This window comes from Priceomyces carsonii (genome assembly GCF_900007245.1).
Source record: "Priceomyces carsonii strain CBS4050 genome assembly, scaffold: Debaryomyces_carsonii_scaffold_1, whole genome shotgun sequence".
Taxonomy (NCBI): Eukaryota; Fungi; Ascomycota; class Pichiomycetes; order Serinales; family Debaryomycetaceae; genus Priceomyces; species Priceomyces carsonii.
The window spans coordinates 2231942-2256025 of record NW_026946674.1 but is presented as its reverse complement, the minus strand read 5'-3'; the positions used below and the strand labels follow the sequence as shown (position 1 = coordinate 2256025).

The window sequence follows — 24084 nt, the reverse complement described above, 5'->3', positions numbered from 1 at the left end:
CCATCTCGATATGCTGTGCTTAAAAGGGCCACTTCTATTAGTCTTAGCAATATTCCAATAAGCAGGTCCCAATGCATGTGCTATTGACAAACGATGATGGACCTCTCAATGATCTATCCTGTCCCTATATTAAATTCTTAGTGGACGAGATAAATGAAACTACAGATTGGGATCTATCAATAGTTGTTCCAAGCGAACAGAAATCATGGATTGGAAAAGCACACTTTGCTGGGAAAACATTAACGGCAAGCTATATCTATACGAAGTACTCTACAACGATAGAGAATCCAAATATCAACAATTTCGAAGGGCCGTTTCAGACAAAGCAAGACTTCGGATCTGAGTATCAAGAGTGGTGCTTGATTGATGGAACTCCCGCAGCTTGTGCTGATTTGGGTGTCCATTATTTGTACACTCAAAGCAAAAGTAAGCCAATTGATTTGGTTATAAGCGGTCCAAATTTTGGAAAGAATTCTGGAAGTTTGTATATTCTTTCGAGTGGAACTGTGGGTGCGGCGATGGAGGCAGTGACGCATGGAGTTAAATCTATTGCATTGAGCTACTGTTTCAACAGCTTAGACCACAATTTTCGAGTCTTAAAGGAGGCAGCGAAGATATCAGTGAAGTTGATACAGAAGCTTTATAAAGAATTGCAAAAGCTGAAAGAAATTGACCTTTTTTCTGTGAATGTTCCCTTAGTTTCTTCACTAAATTTACGTACGACGAAGATACATTACACTCCGATCCTTGAAAATTACTGGAACTCGATATATGAACCTCTGCTGGAATCAAGTGAAGCCGGTCGGGAGCAATTTTTGTGGAAACCCGATTTCAAAAAAGTGTATAAGGATGCTCTTGATGACATGACTCACTCAGATAATAGAGTTCTACTTGAAGAAGGGATCAGTGTTACTCCATTAAAAGCACAATTTAGTCTGGTGGGACCTCTACATGGTGAAATCATTTTAAATGAAAATGATGATCAAGGTTTGCTTGAACCAATGAACCTGTTAACAATGAATGGGGATCTAAATATCGCTTTAGTAACAATTTCCGTGGATTCGTATATTTTTGAGCCATTGATGCAAGGCCTTACAAAGGTCGGCTTTCAAGTTTCTAATGACTTTAATGTCTTGAATAAAGTAGCTGATTCGAATATTAAAATCTTTCATTACGGTGAATACGAGGATATTAAGTTTGATTTACTCGAAAAATATCCTCAAAAATACTTTGTCTCATCATATGTCTACCGCAAAGCATTAATAAGAAAACATTATTTGATGAATACCATACATCAGTATATTGTAAAACATCCTGAATCTAGTCTTATAGGAGCTGTTCCTGATAGTTATCGGTTAGAAGTTGATTATGCTGAATTCCTTGATGATGCCTTGGACGACGCTTATGAATTGAGAGAAGAAGTTAATCTAGGAGAGAAAACATGGATACTAAAACCGAGCATGAGCGAGAAGGGACAAGGAATAAGATTGTTTAAATCAATCGGACAGTTGCAACAAATATTTGATTCCTTTGAAGAGGATGATGGTGGCACAGATGAAGAATGTGCAAGTGGTGACTCATTCAACGATAAGGCTACTGAATCTAATAATGGAGTTATAATCTCTCAGTTGCGGCATTTCGTAGTTCAAGAGTACCTAGAAAATCCATTATTATTGTCTAACTATTCCAATAAGAAATTTCACCTCAGAACTTATGTCATTTGTGAAGGTAATATACTGGTTTTTGTCTACAAAGGTATTTTATCTTTATTTGCTGATGTTCCATTTTCACGTCCAACGATCGATCGTGAAGAGGCTTTATCTTTAAATGGCCATTTGACAAATACATGTTTACAAAGCTCCGAGCACCCTTTGGTTGTACCTTTTTGGGATATGAAAGACTTGAAAATTGGGCCGAAAGAGAAAGATATTATTTTTAATCAAGTTTGTAACATCGTAAAGGACTTGTTTGATGCTGCCTACACAGTAGACAAGATTAATTTCCAACCTTTAGACAATGCATTGGAAATCTTTGGTATCGATCTATTAGTGAGCGATAACTACAGAGTGACATTATTAGAAGTGAATGCTTGTCCTGATTTCAAGCAGACAGGAAAAAATTTGAAAGGGCTAATATTTAAATTGTTTGACCTTGTGGCTAAAAACGTCGTCACTAGCTTGGTTACAAATAGTAAACCTCAGACGTCCGATGAGTTAGTGAAAGTTTTAGAGTATGAGTCACACTAAACTCTGAGTAGAGTTTAAAATAAGAATTTTAGAATTCTGATTTTGCTTGTATGTAAAGTAGTTTAGATTATGCCTTACACTAACTTTGTACTTACCCTGCGATTAATATAACTGTTTCCTGTGTATAGTATACACTAAAAGAGAGTCGTGCGTGACCTTATTCCTTAGTTCAAAAATTCGCTAATGCTTTTCGACGACTTTTAGTGAGCTCTTCAACTTCAGTACAAGTCTATTATAATCTGTGGAATATCCAGCAGTTCTCGTATCAAGCTAAGGTTATATTCTAATAGAGACGAATAGATAGTAACCTTCCTGAGAAGAAGAAGAACAAAATGTCAACACCACGAAAATCATATAAAAATCATCTGAAGAGGTTTAATCATAATAGTAATAGTTCGTCCAATAATGATTCGTCTTCAGAATTAGCAAGTCTAGTCGAAATGTTTCCAGACTGGGAAGCAGAAGATTTGCAATCTTTATTGGCAGAAAATAACAATGGATTAGAATTTACTATTGACTTGATAGTGAACAACAAGGTGTCGAAATGGGAACCAATCAAGAAAGACAACAGGCATAAAAAGAAGGAAAAAGAAGAGGAAGCTTCTATAGCACCATCGCAAGCTTTGAATAATGCTGGAAATAACGAGCATACTTCTAGATCAAGCAAGTTCAATAGCAATAACGTACAGAATAGCAAACCAAAATTTGATAAATCCAGACATAGCTCGCAAAAAAGATCACACCCATCACAGGCACATTCTAAGAAAAATCCAGCTTCTGAGAATCTCTCATCTGGTACATCATCTGCATCATCTGCTATTCCTATAGTAAACTCCTGGGCTGCTGCATTATCTAGCGATAAAGCAAAACAGAAAGCAGCACCAGCTAAGGAAGAGTTTCAAGTTTTGGATCAGCCTGAAGATGAATTGAAGGAAGTATATCCCGAAGAGTCAGAAAGCGTCCCTATAGAACCTTCTCAACCAGAACCAGTTTTGAAAGAAGCGGATGTGCCTCAGCCAAAGCAAGGTTCCTGGGCAACTGCAATTGCACCTAAACCTAAAATCAAAAGCGAAACAAAGAGCTCTAGTGAAACAGTTCAGGTCATTCTCGATGGAGACACTGCATCAGAGCCAATTCAGGATCAAATTGTAAATGAAATTGAAACTACGAAAACGGAAGTTGTGACCGTTGAACCTTCTCTTGTTTCTTCCGAACAAAATGCTCAACCAGGTGTCATATTACCTCCAACTTCACAGCAAATCAATTCCATTGGTGTTTCTTTTGGGTCTTTGGCTTTGGGTGACGAAGAACAAGAACTTAAAGCAGAGAAAGAAGACGATGTTGTTCCAGTCGGTACTCAAGCAGATCAACTGATATCTTCTCAAAATTCACAACATTCGCAACAACAACAACAACAACAACAGCAACAACAACAGCAACAACAACAACAGCAACAACAACAGCAGCAACAACAACAGCAACAACAACAACAAAGGCTCGGGATCTATAACAATCAAAACCGTTACAATCAACATGTTTATCAACAACAGCCTCAGCAGCAATACAATCAAGCTAAGCAGCCTCTGCAATACGACTACTACAACCAATTTCAACAAGCTCAACAATATCCTCAACAGTCTGCTCAGACTTTACCAGGTTCCCAATTTGGTGGCTACCCAGGAATCGATTATTCCAATTATAATCCCGCCACCGGAATCGCTTCACCAGCTGCTTCTGTTTCTACTACTGCTTATGGACAATACGCGCAGCCAACATCACAACCTCAAGCAACTAATGTCCAAGAATCGAATCAATCGCCTGTGGTAAATCAAACCACTTTGCAACAACAAGTTCCTACGGCACCTTTTGCCTATCCATATTATAATTATTATTATAATACTCCATTTTACGGTAATGGAGCCGGGGTTGGAGGTGCTCAGAGCGGTTTCGCAAATTCTTCTGGTGTTCAAACTGCTAATGGACAGCCTGCCCCGCAAGCAAATCCTACGGGTAATGGTCTCGTAGGAGGTGCATCCAACTCGAATGCTTCTCAGTACTATGGTCAGCCGAATCAATTTAACAACAGGTACCCTGGATACAATGGTTTTCCCCAACAAGGTCAACAACAAAATCAGGCACATCCTCCTTCTACAGGAAACTCTAATGCTGAATCTACGGAAACCTCTGGCAATTCACAGGTTCAGCAAAACCAAAGTCAATCTGCCCAACAGCAGCTACCACAGCAGCCAGTTATTCCCCAGTATGCTGGATATCAACAATATCCTCAGTACGGTGGCTACCAAGATAACTCTCAATACCGTGGTTGGTATTAGTTCAAACATTTAATGATCTTTCAAAGGAAATATGTTATGATCTCAATCCCTTTGTAGCGTTACAAAATTTTTAAGTAGTGAAATACTTGACTGATTAGCTTACTTGTAGATAAAACAATATTTTAATATTTTTTTTTCCGACCGGAACTATACTTTTTAGAGATCTCCATATGATTGACCTATACTGATGTTGATATTATATTCGAAAACACAGGTTGCCATATCAGTTCCAACCAAAGTAAGATCTAGTTTTTTTAGTCGGGTACTTTCGCACGTCCCATACTTAGGAGACCTTGACAGAAATCAAATTGAGAAATACTTACAGTTAGATCACGTAGAGCCTTTGTTACTAAAAGATGTTACTCCGCTCCACTTCCAACAATATAATCCACTGGTAACACATCCCGTGGACAATAGATTGAGTCCTATTTTAATGCTTCACGGGTTATTTGGTTCTAGTAGAAACTTTAGGTCTGTTGGAAAAAAAATTACAGAACGAACCCGGCATTTTGCAGGAGGAGTTGACTTGAGAAACCATGGCAAAACTGCTAATGTGGCACCAATTGATTACTTGTCAATGGTAAGAGACGTGATCAATTCATTGGAAGTCAGACAATGGAAAGATACAATCTTAGCTGGACACTCTATGGGAGCAAAGGTAGCAATGTTAGTTGCGTTGTTACGGCCCGACCTTGTATCTAAGCTAGTCGTTATAGATAACAGTCCAGTATCACAACCTCTCGAAAAAAACTTCACACTCGACTTACTAGGTATGTGTCTGGTAGAGCGTACATTTTCAAGTTATTACAAGGAACCGATTTCACCATTGCGTACAAGTTACATCGATAAGGAACTCAGTAAATATGAAAAAGATCGTAAAGTTCGATTTTTTTTGACCTCCAATATTGAGAAAAGAGCCACTAAGAGATCTACCTTGTTTGATGTCCCCGTTTTGAATCTCCTCAAAGATGACGTAATTACAGAGATAGGCGATTGGCCACTGGGTGCTGTTATTGGGAAAACATTTAGCAAGCCAGTATTAATTATGGAAGCTACTGGATCTAATTTTATTAATGAAGAATCTATATCATCTTTCAATGAATTCTTTCCAAATAATCGCAAAACAACATTCAAGTCTGGCCACTGGATTGTGTCTGAGATGCCGCATAAGTTTATAGAAGAATTTATAGACTTCATCAAGCTGTAGGGTAATATGTAATACAACAAAAATCCTATCATACCTCATACTTCAACATCTTATCGACAGTCGCTTTAACAATCTCATTCAGAAGAGTACAAGATGAGATGCTATTATTTATTTGATTATGTAATCGGCTGCTTCCATGCAATGAAATATATAAAGGGACTTGAAAACCTCGAATTTCGGTGATGGTTATCTTTTCCTTCATACAACATATGATTTATAAGACTTGGCCAATATTTTGAAATTAGGAGCTATCGAATCTTGTATTATCTAATATGTCAGAATACTCCAACTCTAGCGGTGGAGATGACTTGTCATTGCCTAAGGCCACAGTTCAAAAGATTATAGGAGAAATACTACCAAAAGACATAGCGATCTCGAAAGAAGCCCGAGAGGCGATAACTGAGTGTAGTATCGAATTTATAATGATACTATCAACACAACTGAATGATATTGCTGAAAAAGAAGCCAAGAAAACAATTGCTTCTGATCACGTTGTTAAGGCTCTAGAAGAGTTAGGATTTCATAATTACCTAGAAATAATCAACAGAATTTTGGATGAACACAAAGAACTATTGAAAGGTAGGGAAAAGAAAAATAATAAATTTCAAAATTCTGGTTTGACTGAAGAAGAGTTGCTAAAACAGCAGGAGGAATTGTTCAAAAAGTCAAGAGACCGCTTACAGAGTAATAGTGCTAGCAGCCCTACTAGTGAGATCAAAAATGAGCCACTATAGATCAATACCAGCCTCGTCGCGACACGTCATTAATACCATTTGCCTAACCTCTTAATAATTATTTCATTTCTTGCGTAATTATAGTATTTATTTTGTAAATATATTATGTACACTAGCTGAACAAAATTCGAATCTAGGGTTGTGGTCTGGCTTGTTGGTCAGTTAGTTTTATGCTTGTTAGCGGCCGTAATTAACCTAAAATCAATTCATAGATTATTATTAATATATTAACCAAAATCAAAGGCCATCTTAGCAATGTTCTTACGGCGCTTATTAAATTGATCAAGTTACCCTTGATGGACTGACCCTCTCCTGAGTCCACTGCAGGCGTGAATTGTTGATATTGTGCATTATTATTTGAAGTCGCCCCCCAACCTATTCGATTCAAAAATCTGTCCTCGCTGAGAACAGCGATACCATTCACCGACAAGAGTAAAAAGTATAAAAGCTTTCCCAATCCAAACATCATTCTTTCTCTTATATTTTTCTTTGGTCTTCCCTTGATTAAACTTAATTGCGATCAGGTAAATTGAAAAAAAGCTTAACCTGCACCATAAAACACAAAATGCAGTTTGACCTTCAAAAGTAAACATTCGATATCAGCTTTCATAATACTAGGAAGCTGCTTTATATTTGAAGAATTATGATTGAAAACCAAAGATATCTTAAAGGAAGAAAGAAAGATTCTATTGAACTGTTTATTGGGTCTCCTCAGCTTTTTTTAGGTAACAGTTTGTCTCAATTAAGGTACATGATCTTGATAGAGGGATTATCTACGCCAGATGGTTATGATCAGTGTCCTTACAGACCATATGTATGGTCCATTCTTTGCAGAGTACCTACATTTCCTACTAGCCAATATCTAAGGTTATTAGATGAGGTACAACATTCATTGGGTTCTGATTTGTATTTGAAGATTAAGAATGACACATTTAGGACTTTAATGAATGATCAGAGTTTTCACCTGAAAGTAAGCGAAGATGCGTTGGTACGAATCTTATCATGTATTGCTATTACTACAAATAAAGTAGGATATGTTCAGGGGCTAAACGTGCTATTGGCACCAATTGCATATGCCTTTCATAAGAATGAACCGCAGGCATTTGCGATATTACATCACATTATAACCAAACAAATACCACTATACATAACACCAAGTTTAGATGGCGTTCACACTGGTTTGAGCTTGGTGAGCATGGTTCTAAAAATTATTGATCCTGTTTTGAGCGACTACTTAGATTCCAAATTCCTAAAAACGGAAATATATGCTTTCCCATCTGTATTGACATTATGTGCTTGTACACCACCGTTGAAGTCACTTTTGAGACTTTGGGACATTTTGTTAGCATATGGTACACACATGAACATTTTATTTGTGGTAGCCCAATTAGTTGTGAACAGATCAGTTCTTTTAGATTCACCACAACCGATGAAAATTTTACGTAACTTTCCTAATCTTGAGGAAAACGAAATAATAAAGCTCAGCTTGAGCTTTATCCCAGAACTTCCACGACCCTTATATGATATGATATCTAGACATGGCTTTGATGAAAATGTCCCCAATGAATTAAAACTTTTTGTAATGGAACATAAGCTTTAAAGTATTCCGTGTCTATAATCGTCATAGTCATAATATGCGCATATTACAGTTCTGTCATTGAAATTACGTCCTGCTGTCCCCATTATTGCATTCAAGGCAGCTTCATCGTGTTCAAATTCAACGAATATTTTACCTAGTCCAGGCTGTATAAATTGAGTCAACCCAGGAGTGTAATCATTTGCAGGCCTTGGTATCCTTATTGATACAATTTGACCAAATTTGGAGAGTTCTGACCTTACGTCTTCTTCTATAAATTTGAAGTTCAAATCATCAATCAAATCTTTTGCAGTTACAAGATTGATAAGTTGTATTACTCTCAGTTTGGGGTGAGCAGTTACGAACTCATTTTTTACTAGAGCTCTCAAGCTACTAAAGTCTGTTTGGCATTCTTGTATGCTAGTTTTGTCTGGCGAGATACAAGAAAAAAATGCATTTTTAATCCATTCCTTCTCTTTTAAATTCTCTATTAATGATTGCAATTCTAAAATTGTTTCAGTATTTGGTAACTTTGGATCGATATAGAATTCAATAAAAGCGATTCCCAATGACTGTTTGGTTCCCACCTCTCTAAGTAATTTAAATCCCTTCAAAGGACAAATCTCCTGAAGCATTTCAACCATTGATGATTCCAGATTATCATTAGATACAAGGATCGTAATTTTCCTAGGGCTATCTTTAACCTCACTTTCTATCTCATCAGGTTTCGAGTCATATTTAGGGAGTGCTTGGACAATATATTCTTGAGGTCTTTCCAAATGAAGTAAAACAACCTCTCCATTATTATCCAACGAGTTCGACTCTTCTTCAAAAAGCGAAAGAGGCAACTGCAATTCATTGAGCGCCAATACTATGGTCGCAAACACGCTGTGTTTGAATTCCAAAACCATCAATTGGTCATCAGTCGATTTGCGCTTATTTTCGACACATTGAACTTCTCTTTCCTTGACATCTACCTTCCTTAAAAAATTATTCAAATATTCAACCACTTTGAAGTAACTTATCTTCTCGAAATTATTCTTCACTAAAATTGTTTTCGACATTCTAGAATCGATAGGGTCAATCCTAGAATCCTCCTTAAGTATGTCCATATTGTTCAACAATCTATCTTTTACGACCCCTTCAAGCTTTGTGAAATCGACTGGTCTGGGATAGCCAGGGAGAGGAAAAAGACCACTTAGTTTTGCTCTTTGTGCCGAGACGTCTTCAAAACCTTTCGGTTTTACACTCCATTGCGACTCCGTTATCCTAACAGCCTCTATAGGTTCGACGTTTTCAAGATCTTTTAATCGTTTCTCGATTTTCAACTTTCTTTCCTCGCTCGTAAGTTCAGGTTCATTTGACTTCTGAAGCCTACTTACAGGCTTTTGAAAATCTCCCCTTGCCCTATTTCTATATGCATATCCTCTAGTACCTACTGATTGACTACCATAATTATCCCTTCGAGAAGTATATGAATTGAAGGTTTCCCAATTAGCATTTTCATTTCCTCTTATCCCTAAACCACTATCTCTGCTTTGATTAAAGTCTGACTGCATTCTGCCATATCTGTTTTGATTCCTATAGATACGATCATCATCTCTTCTTCCATAGTTATTTCTCAGCAAGGGTTTATATTTACCTGTCTCTTCGTAAGGAGATGTTCTGGAAAAGTCATCCCTTTGATCTTCTCCTCTGCGATAACGATCCAGCCTTTTACCATTTTCATTAACTCCTTGCGACCACGCCTTTTGATCGTATCCTAAACTAAGTTAGTATTAGTACTCAGTAAGTGAAACTTACAATTTGCTGAATTAATATTGAAAACTCACGATTCAGACTCATGAAGGGTTCTGATAATGTTGATATATCTTCTTTAAGATATTCCGGAACAATGGATTTTATATTATAGAGTTTTTTTATTTTACAAAAATTTAAAATTTTGTCGCAACTATTCAGAAATTAATGTATGTATTAGTTAGTTCGCATTTTTTATATGAACAGAAAGTTATGTAGAAATACGAAGATATCATAACTCGTCATGCTCGAAAGAAGAAGATGTTTCGTGAAGATTGGAACTTGAAGTCCCTACTGTTTCTGAGCTGTCGTCGGCATCCTCTTCAATGAAAGTTGCTGTAATATCACTATTTTCTCTCTCCGAAGCTTCCTTTTCGGCTCTTTGAGCAGCTTTTCGCTCTTCTCTCGACTTCTTTCTCTCAGCTTCACGAATTTTCTTTTTGAGCATACTTTCAAACTTAGTTTGCAAACTAGTGAGGCGCTCTCGATGGCTCTTTTCTAAGGCTTCAAAACCTTCTTCTATGCTCTTAAGACCATTTGACAAAGCCGTGAAATATCCAAAAATCTTTTGCCTGCTTAAACTTTCGAGCTTCTTCGGCTTTTCAGTGAATTTTGCAAAGTCATCAAAAGTCTTTCTAACTTTTGAAATCGTGGAATCTATTTCAAGTAACTTTGAATTTTTTAACGATTCAAGTTTAAGTTTATCGTGTAACTTATCAAAATTAAAACCCTCTTCTTCATATCGTTTTCGTAAATTACTAATTTCATCACCAGCGTCCATGAAAAAAGACTGCACCTTCATTAATTTTGATGTCCCCTCTGAGTATAATTTTTTTAAGTTGTCGAAAGATAAATCAGTCCATGACATTTCTAAAAAGTCGTTCAACTCTTTTTGCATCGATCGCACTTTGGTAATTTTGTTCTTTACATCCTGGATAGAAGAGTCATCACTTTCAAAATCTAACCACTCAATAACATCGTTTACAAAAGAAGTATATTTGGAAGTTTCGATTCCTTCTTTTTCCATAGCTTTTTCGTTATTATCAATAAAAGTCCGTAAGTCGTAACATTTACTTTCCAATACATTTTTTTCGTGGTCAAGCTCAGCTTTCAAACTATCTTTCAAATTAAGATATGATAATTTATCTAAGCTCAGTCTCTTTCCATCATTCGAAATTGGATTTACTCTAGCAAAATGAGGATCAGGGTTACTTACATAGATAGGAACGCCATGAGAAAAGTAATGCTTCCTCGTAGAATTTGTGTTGTTTAATGCAGTTTCGGTATCTAAAGTATCAGTCGCAGACTGATCCGTTCCAGTCGAAGAATCATCATCGGAAACTTTTTTGTCCTTTAATAGATTCTTGAAAATGCCCTTCTTTTCAGTCTTTTTCGAATCCTTTGAGCATATGACTTCAGAAGCTAGTAACCTAGGCATCTTATTGTAATCTAAGTTAAACAGCAGAAAGAAGTCAATGCTTTCGCATCTCAATTTATTCGCCTTCTTCAATACATTTTCAAATTTATAACTGTGGAGCAACTCACCATCCTCATAGAGATCAACTATGTATTCGTCTTTTAGTTGGCCCAATCTAAGTCTTTTATTTGTGCCAGCAAGAGATCCTTTTTCGAATAATCCAATCTTTGGATCGCCATTGATGGATAGTTCATAGTTATGATATATTCTGTCTTTTAAATCAACATTAGAGTTTCCAGTTTTTAAAGTGTAAGCTCTCAATGTGGTGCCTAGAGCGCAACTTTCGTCGGTATTGACGGTTTTGGAAATCTTGTCGTCACCTACTAAAGCAGCAAGATGCTTCTGAACAAATGGAACTCTTGTTGATCCACCATTTAAAATAACAGATTTTAAATTGTTGATCTGAAATCCACTGAGAGCGTCTAAAACAGGCTTCGTAATTCTAAAGATAATATCTTCATTAACCTTTTCGAATTCTTCACGAGTTACTTTGGCCCTAAAATCCTGGTCATCGTAAATCGATTCAAGAGAAATCTGATACTCAGAATTTGCAGATAAAATAGTAGTAGCCTTCTCAGCTGTTTCTCTGATCCTTGCTGATATCTTGGTAGTAAGTTCAGACAGATCGATATTAAAACTTTCTAAAAGCTTCTTTTTTATGATGGAATCGACTGAGTCGGTAAACACGTCACCACCTAAAAATTCATCATATCCTACGTTAAGCATGTCTAGTTCAATTGTTTTGTTCTTAAACGGTGTTACAGAAAATAGAGTAGCGACAGTAGATCCTGATCCCATATCAAAAATCAAATGATACTCCTTTCCTTCATCTGCTTCGCCAATAATCCTGTTAACCAAGAAATTTGACGCAACGGCTGTTCCTTCATCAATTAATCCTACAAAGCTGGAAAAATTCGCTAAATGAATAGCATCCAAATAACCTTGTCTTGTCTCCCAATTTGCAAAAGGAGGGACGGATATAGCTACATCTTCTGCAATTGAAACAACGGAATCGCTTTGTTTTAGTGCCATTGCCGCCCTTTGCTTAACAATATTCAACTGCATTGCTAATAACTCTTCAACTGAAAAAATGTAGGATTGATTGCCGAGCTCAAAGTCAACCTTGACAGAGTTATTTCGAGACATATCCGGAACTAATTTGAGCGCAGGATACCTTTCGATAAACTTTTCACACTGGGGGTCATCGATAGATCTTCCAATTAGCATCTTAAGATCGACGACGCAATTTCCAGGAAATCTTGTGGTGAGCGATCCCATATTGGAACCAAAGACTCTTTCTATGTCATCTCCATTTTGGGGACGAATACAAAGTCCTGACAAATCTTTTCTCTTTCCCTCTCCTGTCAATAGTATGTCAAATGGGATTCCTTGTGCCAACAAAACGCTTTTGGTGTACTTATGACCAAAATCTATTCCTAAAATTGCGGCCTGGGAGAACGCAAGGAAACAGGCGAAGAGCAATAAGAACAGCTTCATTATTATTCAAGGAAGATCCTTTGATACCTATTGTTTCTAATGAATTGCTGGCGAAATATGTTATCTTACTAAATAGACTTGAATCAAAGATGAGAAAAAATTCCACGCTGTTCTTAGCGTCTCGAGACTGATTGTTAGGAATCATGGGGTCGAACACGCGCACACAGTGATAGTAACACCGAATGTTAAGCAGAATGGCCAAATCTACATCACGTGATATTCGAAGGCATCGTTTCTGTACCCTTCAGTGAGTCGGACGTACCGCGGAAGGGCATTGAAATTCTCGCAGATAGCCTGGTGTTTCCGGAGTTCAGAAGAAGTTTCCTCAAATATACTTACAGCTTTGTATCGTAGATGAGCGAAGGAAAAGGCAGGCATTTCATTCATCAAAAAGAGCGTGTCAACCAATAGGGCGCTGTGGTGTACTAAATATTGTAGGAAATTTTTTTTCCTTCCGCGAGCATGGCCGAAGATATATTGACAATATATATATCGCAGCAGAAGTCTCCTAGACGGCAAAAGAGTGTTTCTAATTTGGGAGAGTATACTCTGGCTCATCCTCTGTGCATTTCTTTATCGGAGAAGTAAACGTTTAGATACTATGAGTGACGACACAGAAAATTCAAAAATGTACATATCGTACAACAACATCCATCAATTGTGTCAGGAGGCTGCTGATAAAATTAAAAAGTTTAACCCTGACTTGATTATTGCTATTGGTGGTGGTGGCTTCATACCTGCTAGGATGTTGAGAACTTTTTTGAAAGAGCCTGGCAAGCCGAATGTGAGGATCATGGCGATTATCTTGTCGTTATATGAAGATCTTGGCACTGTAGGAAATCTGGTAGAAGAGCCTGGTACTAAAGTCGTTCGTACCCAGTGGCTAGACTATGCTCAATCAAAAGTTGATCTAGTCGGTAAGAATATCCTTATTATTGATGAAGTTGATGATACAAGGACTACATTACATTATGCTGTATCTGAGTTAAAAAAAGATGTTGAAGAGCAAGCCAAAGCTAAAAATGCAGATCCTAAGGATACTAAATTTGGAATATTTGTATTGCATGATAAGAACAAGAAGAAGAGAGCAACATTACCTGATGAAATCATGAAGACAGGAAACTATTTCGCAGCAAGAACTACTCCAGATTGTTGGATCGCTTATCCATGGGAATCAAATGATATTGTATACCACACCAAGAAAGCACTTGAACAAGGAAATGATGTATTCATTCCTTCAAGTAAGACGTGACTTGAATTTTCGTTGGAGTATATAATAGATTCTGTTTAAGATGATAAACCCTATGATATTTTATAATCTGACCGTATGTAATGCCTACTTTAATATTTAAAATGAGTAGTTGATCTGTTCCCTAAAGAAAAATAATATAATGCGCTCCCTACTTAATATTCAGTCAATTTCAATGAACTCTGGACTCCTTGAGTAGTTCTTTAGTGAAGGGAAATTGTTATTGCTTTTATCTTTTCTCTTTTTACTTTGTCTTAGGGATTGACCGCTGCCGCTGAATGCGCTCTGTTCGTCTTTCGTATTATCATTTTCTTCCTCCGGTGTAGGCAAGCTTACTGGAAATCCGAAAAATAATTGATTACTTGGTAGTATCAAAGGAACAGGAGGCGCATCTGGATCTAAATCATCTATTGATATTTCACTTTTTGGCTCTTCCATTGGTTTCCCTGAAAGCTTCTGGCCCGATCCTTTAAATGCTTGTTGAGAATTTGATGCACTGTCCACAAGGTTGGCATAATTTAAAGATTTGGCCATGGTCCCTGCACCTGCACTTTTTCTTACTGATGAAGGGTCAATTGGTGAATTTGTCGGCTTCGTCACTTTCGGTTTGTATTCTGGCTCAACGTAGCCTACTGGTGGGGCAAAATCAGTTTCAAGATCAGTTTCTACCACACATATTCCTTTTCCCGGTGATTCTGGTTTAGTTTCAAGAACTTTGATCCGAAACACGGTATTATTATAATTGATTTCGATTATGTCATTAACTGTTAAAGTTGAAAACTTTCGCAAGGCATTTTCTAAGACAGCCTTTGGGTCAGATATTTCAAGAAAGTCAACAGATTGAGGCTCTATCTTCACAAAACTGCCTAGAGGTAGGTCACAATTCCCTATTCTTAATATCTGGCCCGGCGATATCTTAAGAGTAGACATCATCCATTGAGGGAGATAAGCCCTCCCTTCTTCTGCAACAAATTCTAAGACACCGCTGTGCGTCGTTATGTCTGTCGCTTCACTCGTAAGCTCAAACAACATTGGATATCTAATGTGTAGCATTGTGAGCTTATTCAATGCAGAAGAGGGTAGAAAAATTTTACCTCCATAATTAGCATCATCTTTCCTGATCTGATCAGGCATCATCGAAATAGGATAACATCTGAAATAGTCTTCGAACTTGTTGTTGATAGGAGCTCCAAATGATGGAGCTCCAAATACAGATGCTCCGAATCCTGAGAACATTCTGCCTTTGTTACATCAATTGAATAAAGTTAATGAACTTACATCTTTGCCACTTCAATGATGCACAAAGTATCTCACACTTTTGTGTAACTAATTGATTTCAAAAAATTATATGGAGAATGTTCGATATAATAGTCTATAAAATGCCATTTGATATAGTAGGATGATATACTTTCAAAAAAGGTGATTATACAAAGGTTTCTCAGACTGCTCTTTATTTTTGAGCTTGCTGTTGTTGTGCTACACTAACTATTTGGGTAATGAGCTCTTGCTGAGTCTGATCCAAAGATCCAAATAGAGCTTGATATCTTGCTGGATCTTGCTGCTGCAATGCAACTATGTAAGTGGCGAAAACCTCAAACACATTTATGTTATCTATTGGTGTTTGCTTCATGGCTTCCAATTCTGCTTCATCAGCTTCAAAATCTTCCTCTTCAAAGTATGCAGAATTGTATTCGTCATCGTCGTCATCTTCCGCATTATCTGATCCCAAAGCTTGCTTCAACCCATGCTCCTGAGACAAAATTTCATTTCTGGCCTTCACCGCACCTGGAAGGGCCTCAAGATTAGAAATTAATAAATCGACTGTCTCGCTTACTAAATCTTGAGGAACTAAAGAAATGGCTTCTCCATTCAAAATTGAAAGAATAGATAATATCTGTATCTTGCAACCGTAGACACTTTGAAAATCTCCCGAATATTGCAACCATAATTTGTAAAAACTTGAGATGAACTGTTTTTCTGACAAAAGTTGCAATGTTGTCAAAGGATCAATGTATATGCAAGCGAATAATACCCTCAAAATAGACAAATGATGTAGCATGTACCCATCGAAAGCATCCTGACTTTCTAAGCTAATAAATACATCAAAGATTTCAGGCAAAAAGGTTGGTAAAAATGAAACAAACCTATTGTTCAATGCAAGTACAATTAACTCAATCAATTCGAACGAGCTATGAGCAAAAATTGGGTCTAAAGAATCGCTTTTTAAAATATTGAAGCATATTGTCAACAATGATTGGACCTGAGGGGATTCTATAGTTACTGCATTTTTTGTGAAACCATGATTAATGATGCTTTCAAAAAAAGGTTGAAAATTATCGAAATATTCATACGCATAAGTATCAAAAGATTCTAAGCATGTCTGGAACATGTCCCACATCGACGAAGACACATTTTGCGTGCTGAATAAAATTGACTCTAATATTTCGATCGCTTCGGTTAAGAATGAAACCATTGCATTCTCTAATATAAATTTGATCATATTTTGAATAACGGGTTCAAGTGACTGGGCGACATGTGGAGAAGAATTCATGGAAATGACCAATGTAGTTAGACTATTTAATATTCCTGCTGCTTGGAATTCCTTATCAACGTCGATGTTTGACTCATCGCCAGACTGCTTATCCAAGAGATCAGATGCGATAGCCATGAACTGATCTGCTAATCTTGAAGACAATTCTTGAGCATAAGGCTCCAAGTTCTTGGAGAACTTTTCGACAAAAGAGTCCATCACACTAGTTAATATATCACTCTCCATCTTCTTCGACATTTCCAACAAAGTTCCCATCAAATGGGGCACTTGATCTGCAATATGTTCAGCAACTAAGTCCTCGCTTATTAAAGTACGTAAAGCATCCACGGCGGTTAGTTGAATTGGAAATTGATCCTGGTTTTGAAAGCATTTTACAACTCCTTGAAATATATCTTCAAGAACCTTTTGATCCTGGTACTTGTATACGAACATGGCTAACGTATCACATGCCCTTGCTGTGAGCCATGGAGTGGTGGAAATAGTTTCATCCAGTAATTCAGGGTACACATAAGTATGAAGAAGTTGATCAATTTTGCCTTGAAGTGGAGATGACTTCTTATCTAATTTGTAGGATATCGTAGATAATATTCTGAATGCACCCTCTGTCTCCATCGCACCAGAAACCATATTGCGGTTTGCGGCCCTTCTGAGAAATATATCGTTAATAATTCCTAAAACCAGATTGATAGTGGCCTTAAATTTTTTGGTTGACAATCTAAAAATAAAATTGATGGAAGCGACGTCTGCAGTATTGCTTTCCCTGTTAATATCAAAAAACCTCCTTATATACTCTTCCTGATCATCATCATATAGCTCTATGGTGTCTTCGGAGGCACTGAGAGTAGGCAAAATAAGATGTTTGATAATAGCATCCAACTTATCGTTGATTAATTGCCAATCAGGTGTATCAATCAACTGCTCCAAGAAAGATATCATGTGATAAAGAGAGCCCTCACTTAACCAAACCTCTTTAGTAGACCACTTCTCAATTATTTTCCAGTATACATTTAGAATTTCTGGAACGAAATTCTCTAAGAAGTATTTCGCAAATTGGTTATTTTCTTTATCTCTGGTGCTAAACCCGCCACCGTGACGGCTAAGTAGTCTATGTAAATTCCCAAAGCACCATTTAACAGTCTTGACCCGGGGCAGAGCTGATCTGATTTCATCAGAATCTTCATTAAGAATACTTTGCGGCAAGGGCTTATTAATGAGCAATATTTGTAATTCACACCAGGTTCCAAGTTTTGAAGGGTCCTGAAAATATTTTGGCAAGGAAGAAAATGTCGTAAATTTGAAGATTTTGATAATTAAGTAAAGCATTTCATCACTTTCCGTTGCATCACTATTTATTAAGTTTGTGGTTAAAGTTTCCAACAATGGGAAAATCTCCTCTGTGATTTCTTCCAACACTGGATTACTAGAGTTTGCAGTTTCCAAGCCTGTCCACCTATAATTTTTAGTATATTCAAATAAGCAAAGTAACCCCGTGTAGACTTGATCGCTATTTCCTTGCAACAATTCCTTGATAATTCCTGTAAGCTGCTCCCATTTTTCAGATGAAAGTATGTTATGAACTGCTGTAGCCAACTGTAGCCTAAGCTGGGTAATTTTGTGAGTTTTTATTAATGTTTGGATTAATCTTTCTTTAATTGCTTGCTTTTCGTTCTCTTGGATCGTGAAAGGGCTTGCAGTCTTGTTCTCGGGTACCGACCAATGGTTTACAACTCTATTCTTGAAAAAGATAGCTGCAGATATTTGTACTCCAAGCAGAACATTCAGTTCTACTATTAAATCTAGTAAATAAGCGGTGAATCCGGGTTGCAGTCCAAAGACATCCAACTGTCTCTCACTCTGCTTTCTGACTTGCAAGTCAGAATCTAGAGTTCCTGCTAGTGATTTGAGCAATATATCCTTATCCATTTCCTAAATGATGAAGTCTAGCTGAATTCTCCCCTCCGCTCTATCTTCCTTTTAAGTATTTATTGTAACCTTTGTTAGACTGAAAAATTTTTGATAGCCTGTTTACTAAAAGAACACAAAAGCAAGTATAACCTAAATGATTGAAAAAATTGCATCAACATGCCAGAAAGAACCTAGCAGGGATCTTCGGTCATTTTGGGGTGCCTCTTCAATGAGTAGCCCAGATTTTCAATTCTAATCTCTGTTATTTGGGGGTTATAATTCTACTATGAGACTTACCAACTTCGAAGTGGTTTCCAGCATTCTTGTTCCCAAAAATAGCTTTGAAGCATTGCAATTACTTCCAGCTACGACTGCTGTATTTCTAAGGATTCTACCAAGAACTTTTATAGAGATTTCCCATAATATTGTGTTGCCAATGTTCTATAAGTAAAGAGGTGAAATCAAATCTGAAGTCGTGTATGTATCATGTAAGCTCATCTTATGAACTTTCATCGATTTGAGTCCCTAATAGATGCTCAATCTCTATTACTAAACTAAATACGGCTACGATGGCTATAAAGGGCATCAGAGGCTTTGAAGTTTTACCTGTGAAACTTGCAGAATGTGAGTCTCTACATTATCTTTTTTTTAAGAAACACGATGTAAGGAGCAGTGAAAAAAATGAGAGTTCAGGTGGTCGTTCAATATTCTTCTTTAATTTACCAGTCTGTACGACGGCTACAGTGATGAAGAAATTTTTTCAAGAGATTGCTATTGGGTCAACGATTGAATCTTTCACTCCAAGTTTTCTTTCAGATTGCGAAGAGGATCTGTGGTTGGACTTAGGAAGACTTACAACTGGCTTGGACTTACAACAACATGATAACTCGCATGAGTTGAGATTAAAAATACCCAAGAACTGTGGTATTGTAACATTTGTGGATAAGTCTGCTTTTCTTCTTGCCTTGAACTCCTTAAAAAAACTTGCCTCCGCCTCCATGCAAGCAAATTGGCCATTAGAAGGGCCTTTTGGGCTGATCTTCTATTTGAAAAAGTACCAAGCTCAAGTTTTAGATAATGCGTTATTGGCTCAGAGTGTCTCGGATGCATTAGAGTCTTTTGATAATGCAGAAAGAGATTCTTATGATCAGTTGCAGCAGCAGGCGCAGGTTGTTGATGAAGATGGTTTCACATTGGTTGTTGGATCACATAGAAAGACAAAAGCTGGAATAATGGGTAAGCAGAAATTGGCTGCAACTGTGGAGGTAACTAGAGCCGCTGATAAGTTGAAAAAGAAGGAGAAAGCAGACTTCTATAGATTTCAATTAAGGGAGCGCAAAAAGGAAGAAATGAATGACTTGTTAAAAAAATTTAAAGAAGATCAAGAAAGGGTTAGGCTGATGAAGGAAAAGAAAAGATTCAGACCTTATTAATGGTAATTTTTGCATATAGATTAAGTATTAATAATGATATTCATAGTATAAAATTCGCAATTTTTCATCCTGAAATATTAAAATATACCACATTTAAAACATAATGGCACCGAGGTCTGGTAGAGTTGCTCCCACATTATACGACTCTGAGTATTATGACACATTGGCGAGTGAAATTCAAGAGAAATATGTTGATCAATTGTTCAACTTGAAAGATAAAGACTTTGAAATTTTATCTACAATGAGATATGATCCCAAATTGACAACTGTTCCACCAGTGACAGTTAACGATATTACGAAAGAGAACTTCTTTCTCTTTGATGAACATTATCATCGTTTGGTATTTACTTTGCAATACTTTCAATTACAACTTAACGGATCTACTAGTCTAGAATTTGACATTCCTTATGATTTTTTGTGGAACAAGCTAACAGAAGCCATTAGGGAATCTAAGAAGCAGGTTTACGAACCGATGAAGATAAGGCTATTGGTGTCTTTAGAGGGTCAGGTCAATATAGAGATTTATGAAACCACATATAGGAACAATCTCTTGGACGGTTTTAATGAGACTTCTAGTGACCAAATTTGGGATGTGTTTATTGATCTGGAACCTTGTTTGGTCTCCCCGTTCACGTCTTTTAAAACCACCAATCGGGATGCTTATAATAAAGCCAGAGAAAGGTGTCTACCTGGAAAGAAGCCGGGAAAAGAGGAAGTTTTGCTAGTAAATACTCAAGGGCATCTAATGGAAGGGTCCATCTCTAATGTCGCAATCAGGAGGAAAGAAGATAACATATGGGTGACTCCTCAATTAAGCTGTGGTTGTCTATGTGGGGTTATGAGGCATTTTTTATTAAGGAAAGGTTTCCTTGAAGAGCAGACCCTTCATGCTGAAGATTTAGGTCCAGGAAGTGAAGTATTATTATTTAACGGTGTAATGGGCGTTGTAAAGGGTATCGTTAAATAGTGTGTTTATTTTAAATTCTATTTGCATAATTCTATAATCTCAGCATCACTGAATCCCATCACATATAATATGTCTCTCAATGTATTACTGTTCAAGCAAGAAGGGGCTAACTGTTGCACTTTGGGTTTCGCATTCCAAGCAATGCCGTATCCTGCAATGAGCATCATTTTTAAATCGTTTGCTCCATCTCCAACAGCTACAGAGTCAGAAAGGTCAATGCTATGGTCCTTTGCAATTTTTTGCAATAATTCAGCTTTTTTATCCCCATTCACAATGGGTCCAACGGTCGTGCCATCCAAAATGTTGTTAGAATCGACTCCGAGCTGATTAGCAAATGCGTAATCGAGGCCAAGCTCTTTTTTTATATGATCAGCTAAAGGAATAAAGCCACCAGAGCAAACTGCTGTTATTACATTTAATCTTTTTAAAGCTCTACAAAGTTCTCGGGCACCTTTGGTGATTCTAATCTTGACTTTCAATTCGTCCCAAATAGAGGAGGAATCAATACCTTTCAATAAAGCAACCCTTTCGATTAACGATTCATTAAAATCTATCTCTCCATTCATAGCCTTTTCAGTAATTACTGCAACTTGGTTCTCAATATTGGCGTATGCTGCAATAAGCTCAATAACTTCTTGATAGATCAATGTCGAGTCCATGTCGAACACAAACAATTTTTTGGTTCGCCTTATGCTTTGGACTTGAAAAAATAGATCACATCCTAGCTCATTTGGATTGAGTTTACTTTTTGTTTCTGAATTAAATTGTTCTGGGTTTTTAGGATCCATAATGTAATCTATCGCTCTTTGAGAGAGTTTTTTTTTTTCATACTCAGGATACCCTTCATCGAGAAGCCTTTCAACCTGACTGATTGCTGTTTCATCTAGCGCATTAGTTCGCGAGATAATGGTCAATGCATAGCGTACCATGCTTTCTGAACTCTCAAAAATCACCTTTTGTTGATGAATTAAATTTTTCATTTTACAACTAAGTACAGTACACAGTCTCGTACAGGCATGAAGATCCGGTATAATTCATATAAAGCATTAAAATTGGATGCAAAACTGAGCAACTTAAATAACGTACATATAATCAGGTTTTCTTGTCTTCAAAAGAAATAGCAATGTTTGCAAATGTGAATTGTTAAATAAAAAATTTTCGTTTATAAAGATGAAAAAATTTTTGAATTTATATATATATGTATATTTTTGCAGAAATCTACAAGTCTTTCAAAAAGACCCACGAATTCACCTGATAGTAAATTCAGCCACAAGAGCCCAAGACGAGTCAAAATTCAATAATTATTGCGACATTGGTCCCCAAAAAACGAAAAAGCTAATTATATCATATTGTGACAAATTCGTCGTTTAAGCAGTTCGTCTCAAATCAAACTCACTTAAACCAATTTTACTTCCTAGCTTGTGAAAATTTTGCAAATAAATTTCATACTTTTCTTCACCCATCTTATTCATTTCTGGCCAATACACATCATGAATATACTCAAAATCTATAATGCCATTGAACTCCTTATCTAATTGCTGCTTCGGAACGTAGTTTCCAAAGGGTTGATCATATATTGTTTTCAGCCTGGTATATGGATCAATGAATGGACCGACGAGTTTGAAAAAGGTATAACCGATCCATGGAATGTTAGTAAATAGGCCCCTGCCTAATCTTTCAGGATAGTGGTTTTGAAGAATATGCAAAACTTGCTTCGAAATTGATAAGGACGGAAATTTTGCGGAAAGTTTCATGTCTTCCGGGGCCGCTTTGAAATCAATCAATAGTGCCAAGGTATCTTGTCCAGGAGGCATGAATTGAATGACTCTCTCTAGCATAAAAACCAAATGTTGTACTTGCTTAATCGAAGGAGGTGTATTCTGATATCCATTCCTCAAGTACAAACATGGCCTATTATCATGGTCAAATCCCATTATTAGCTGTTTCCCAGTCTCATTCTCCTTGGATACCAAATCGGGTGTTATAATCTTGCTAGGGTCTGTATGTCCAGGTATCACGACAACACCAAATGTTCTTCTCCAGAGGATTGTATCTTCAATACGTTTTATAGCTGAGTCGACCTTCCACTTGGTAGCTCTTAAATATCGCAAAAAGCATTCTTTAGTTAGCCATGCAAGCTCATCATCAATTAAACTATGAAGGGGAGCATCTGGCAGGTCATTAATTGGTAATTCCTTTTTAATGTAGTTCTGAAAATAGCTTAATATTGTATCATACTTCTCTTGCTGTTCTTCATCCAAATCAAACAGAGGAGCAGTGATGGGATTAACTGGTAGGTCGAAAGGAATGTGACGCTTAATTAAGCCTCTTTTCGTTCCTGAACTGCTCGCACTTGTAGAAGTGCCTTTAGAAGAAACAGACTCAGAATCCACTAAAGAGGTTACCGACGATGTCGTGGAATCTTTTTCTTTCCTCCTGAACAAGTTCATCTCTACTGTGTGATACCTTTGGATAAAAAGAGTCCATATGTCAACATATTCTCTAGTGCGCGACAAATTTGAATACTGAAAAAAATAGAACGGAACATAAACATCAAAGGATTGAGCCGTTGTGGGAGAAATCAATGACTATATCAGAAGTTTCAATTACCGCGTCAGAGCTTTCAAAGGAATCGCCTATTACAGAGCATGGATTAATCGAACTAACGAAAAGGTTCGATGAGGAACTACTTGACTCTGAGCAGCTTATCAACTACCTATTATTAAATTTACAAAAAAAATCATCAAAACATAAGTTCATAGTTCAAACTGTGGATGTAACGTCCCAGGTATCTATTAATATGGACTTAAACTTGGTATCAAGATCAGGTGTGCTTTGGGATCATAATAGAGACGGTTACATTAGCTTGAAAGTTGAGATTGAAGAAAATGATATCGGATCTTCTAAGTTAGAGAAGGAATTAGAAAAGCACGATAGATGCAAGGCACCAGAAACACTTGTTCTGGTTCATAGTGATGTAGAAGATGCCAATAATGACGAAGATGTAAATCATGAAGAAATAGATGTAAATAATGACACAGAGGATGGAAAAGAAGGGAAAGATATAGCAGAAGATACTTCTGAGAGAAATAATAAAGAAGAAGAAGAAGAA

General features: G+C 36.9%; 15 protein-coding genes across 15 annotated transcripts; 8 read left to right on the top strand and 7 right to left on the bottom strand.

The window, feature by feature from the left end:
- Positions 1-71: 71 nt before the first annotated feature.
- Positions 72-2246, top strand: PRCAT00001247001 (putative tubulin tyrosine ligase; the record flags this gene model as incomplete). The annotated part of the gene is made up of 1 exon (XM_062951017.1): positions 72-2246. The coding sequence occupies one exon, from the start codon at positions 72-74 to the stop codon at positions 2244-2246; it is 2175 nt and encodes a 724-aa protein (XP_062808061.1).
- A 332-nt stretch (positions 2247-2578) lies between these two features.
- On the top strand, positions 2579-4579 carry PRCAT00001246001 (DNA damage-responsive RNA polymerase-degradation factor; the record flags this gene model as incomplete). The annotated part of the gene is made up of 1 exon (XM_062951016.1): positions 2579-4579. One exon carries the CDS (start codon positions 2579-2581, stop codon positions 4577-4579), a length of 2001 nt encoding a protein of 666 aa, XP_062808060.1.
- A 187-nt stretch (positions 4580-4766) lies between these two features.
- On the top strand, positions 4767-5786 carry PRCAT00001245001 (putative hydrolase; the record flags this gene model as incomplete). The annotated part of the gene is made up of 1 exon (XM_062951015.1): positions 4767-5786. The coding sequence occupies one exon, from the start codon at positions 4767-4769 to the stop codon at positions 5784-5786; it is 1020 nt and encodes a 339-aa protein (XP_062808059.1).
- A 272-nt stretch (positions 5787-6058) lies between these two features.
- Positions 6059-6520, top strand: NCB2 (negative cofactor 2 transcription regulator complex subunit; the record flags this gene model as incomplete). The annotated part of the gene is made up of 1 exon (XM_062951014.1): positions 6059-6520. The coding sequence occupies one exon, from the start codon at positions 6059-6061 to the stop codon at positions 6518-6520; it is 462 nt and encodes a 153-aa protein (XP_062808058.1).
- Positions 6521-6710: 190 nt separating this feature from the next.
- On the bottom strand, positions 6711-6986 carry PRCAT00001243001 (uncharacterized protein; the record flags this gene model as incomplete). The annotated part of the gene is made up of 1 exon (XM_062951013.1): positions 6711-6986. One exon carries the CDS (start codon positions 6984-6986, stop codon positions 6711-6713), a length of 276 nt encoding a protein of 91 aa, XP_062808057.1.
- A 1130-nt stretch (positions 6987-8116) lies between these two features.
- PRCAT00001241001 (uncharacterized protein) lies at positions 8117-9941 on the bottom strand (the record flags this gene model as incomplete). Its single annotated transcript, XM_062951012.1, has 2 exons — positions 8117-9858; positions 9929-9941. The coding sequence occupies 2 exons, from the start codon at positions 9939-9941 to the stop codon at positions 8117-8119; spliced, it is 1755 nt and encodes a 584-aa protein (XP_062808056.1).
- Positions 9942-10125: 184 nt separating this feature from the next.
- LHS1 (Hsp70 family chaperone) lies at positions 10126-12867 on the bottom strand (the record flags this gene model as incomplete). The annotated part of the gene is made up of 1 exon (XM_062951009.1): positions 10126-12867. The coding sequence occupies one exon, from the start codon at positions 12865-12867 to the stop codon at positions 10126-10128; it is 2742 nt and encodes a 913-aa protein (XP_062808055.1).
- Positions 12868-13468: 601 nt separating this feature from the next.
- Positions 13469-14119, top strand: HPT1 (hypoxanthine phosphoribosyltransferase; the record flags this gene model as incomplete). The annotated part of the gene is made up of 1 exon (XM_062951008.1): positions 13469-14119. The coding sequence occupies one exon, from the start codon at positions 13469-13471 to the stop codon at positions 14117-14119; it is 651 nt and encodes a 216-aa protein (XP_062808054.1).
- A 159-nt stretch (positions 14120-14278) lies between these two features.
- PRCAT00001238001 (polyubiquitin-binding protein) lies at positions 14279-15352 on the bottom strand (the record flags this gene model as incomplete). The annotated part of the gene is made up of 1 exon (XM_062951007.1): positions 14279-15352. The coding sequence occupies one exon, from the start codon at positions 15350-15352 to the stop codon at positions 14279-14281; it is 1074 nt and encodes a 357-aa protein (XP_062808053.1).
- Positions 15353-15566: 214 nt separating this feature from the next.
- Positions 15567-18590, bottom strand: PRCAT00001237001 (uncharacterized protein; the record flags this gene model as incomplete). Its single annotated transcript, XM_062951006.1, has 1 exon — positions 15567-18590. One exon carries the CDS (start codon positions 18588-18590, stop codon positions 15567-15569), a length of 3024 nt encoding a protein of 1007 aa, XP_062808052.1.
- Positions 18591-19141: 551 nt separating this feature from the next.
- PRCAT00001236001 (uncharacterized protein) lies at positions 19142-20005 on the top strand (the record flags this gene model as incomplete). The annotated part of the gene is made up of 1 exon (XM_062951005.1): positions 19142-20005. One exon carries the CDS (start codon positions 19142-19144, stop codon positions 20003-20005), a length of 864 nt encoding a protein of 287 aa, XP_062808051.1.
- A 103-nt stretch (positions 20006-20108) lies between these two features.
- On the top strand, positions 20109-20972 carry PRCAT00001235001 (aminodeoxychorismate lyase; the record flags this gene model as incomplete). Its single annotated transcript, XM_062951004.1, has 1 exon — positions 20109-20972. One exon carries the CDS (start codon positions 20109-20111, stop codon positions 20970-20972), a length of 864 nt encoding a protein of 287 aa, XP_062808050.1.
- A 17-nt stretch (positions 20973-20989) lies between these two features.
- SER2 (phosphoserine phosphatase) lies at positions 20990-21952 on the bottom strand (the record flags this gene model as incomplete). The annotated part of the gene is made up of 1 exon (XM_062951003.1): positions 20990-21952. The coding sequence occupies one exon, from the start codon at positions 21950-21952 to the stop codon at positions 20990-20992; it is 963 nt and encodes a 320-aa protein (XP_062808049.1).
- A 387-nt stretch (positions 21953-22339) lies between these two features.
- On the bottom strand, positions 22340-23422 carry PDR17 (Pdr17p; the record flags this gene model as incomplete). Its single annotated transcript, XM_062951002.1, has 1 exon — positions 22340-23422. One exon carries the CDS (start codon positions 23420-23422, stop codon positions 22340-22342), a length of 1083 nt encoding a protein of 360 aa, XP_062808048.1.
- Positions 23423-23556: 134 nt separating this feature from the next.
- PRCAT00001232001 (uncharacterized protein) lies at positions 23557-24040 on the top strand (the record flags this gene model as incomplete). Its single annotated transcript, XM_062951001.1, is given in 2 exon segments — positions 23557-23997; positions 24014-24040. 2 exon segments carry the CDS (start codon positions 23557-23559, stop codon positions 24038-24040), a joined length of 468 nt encoding a protein of 155 aa, XP_062808047.1.
- Positions 24041-24084: the final 44 nt, after the last annotated feature.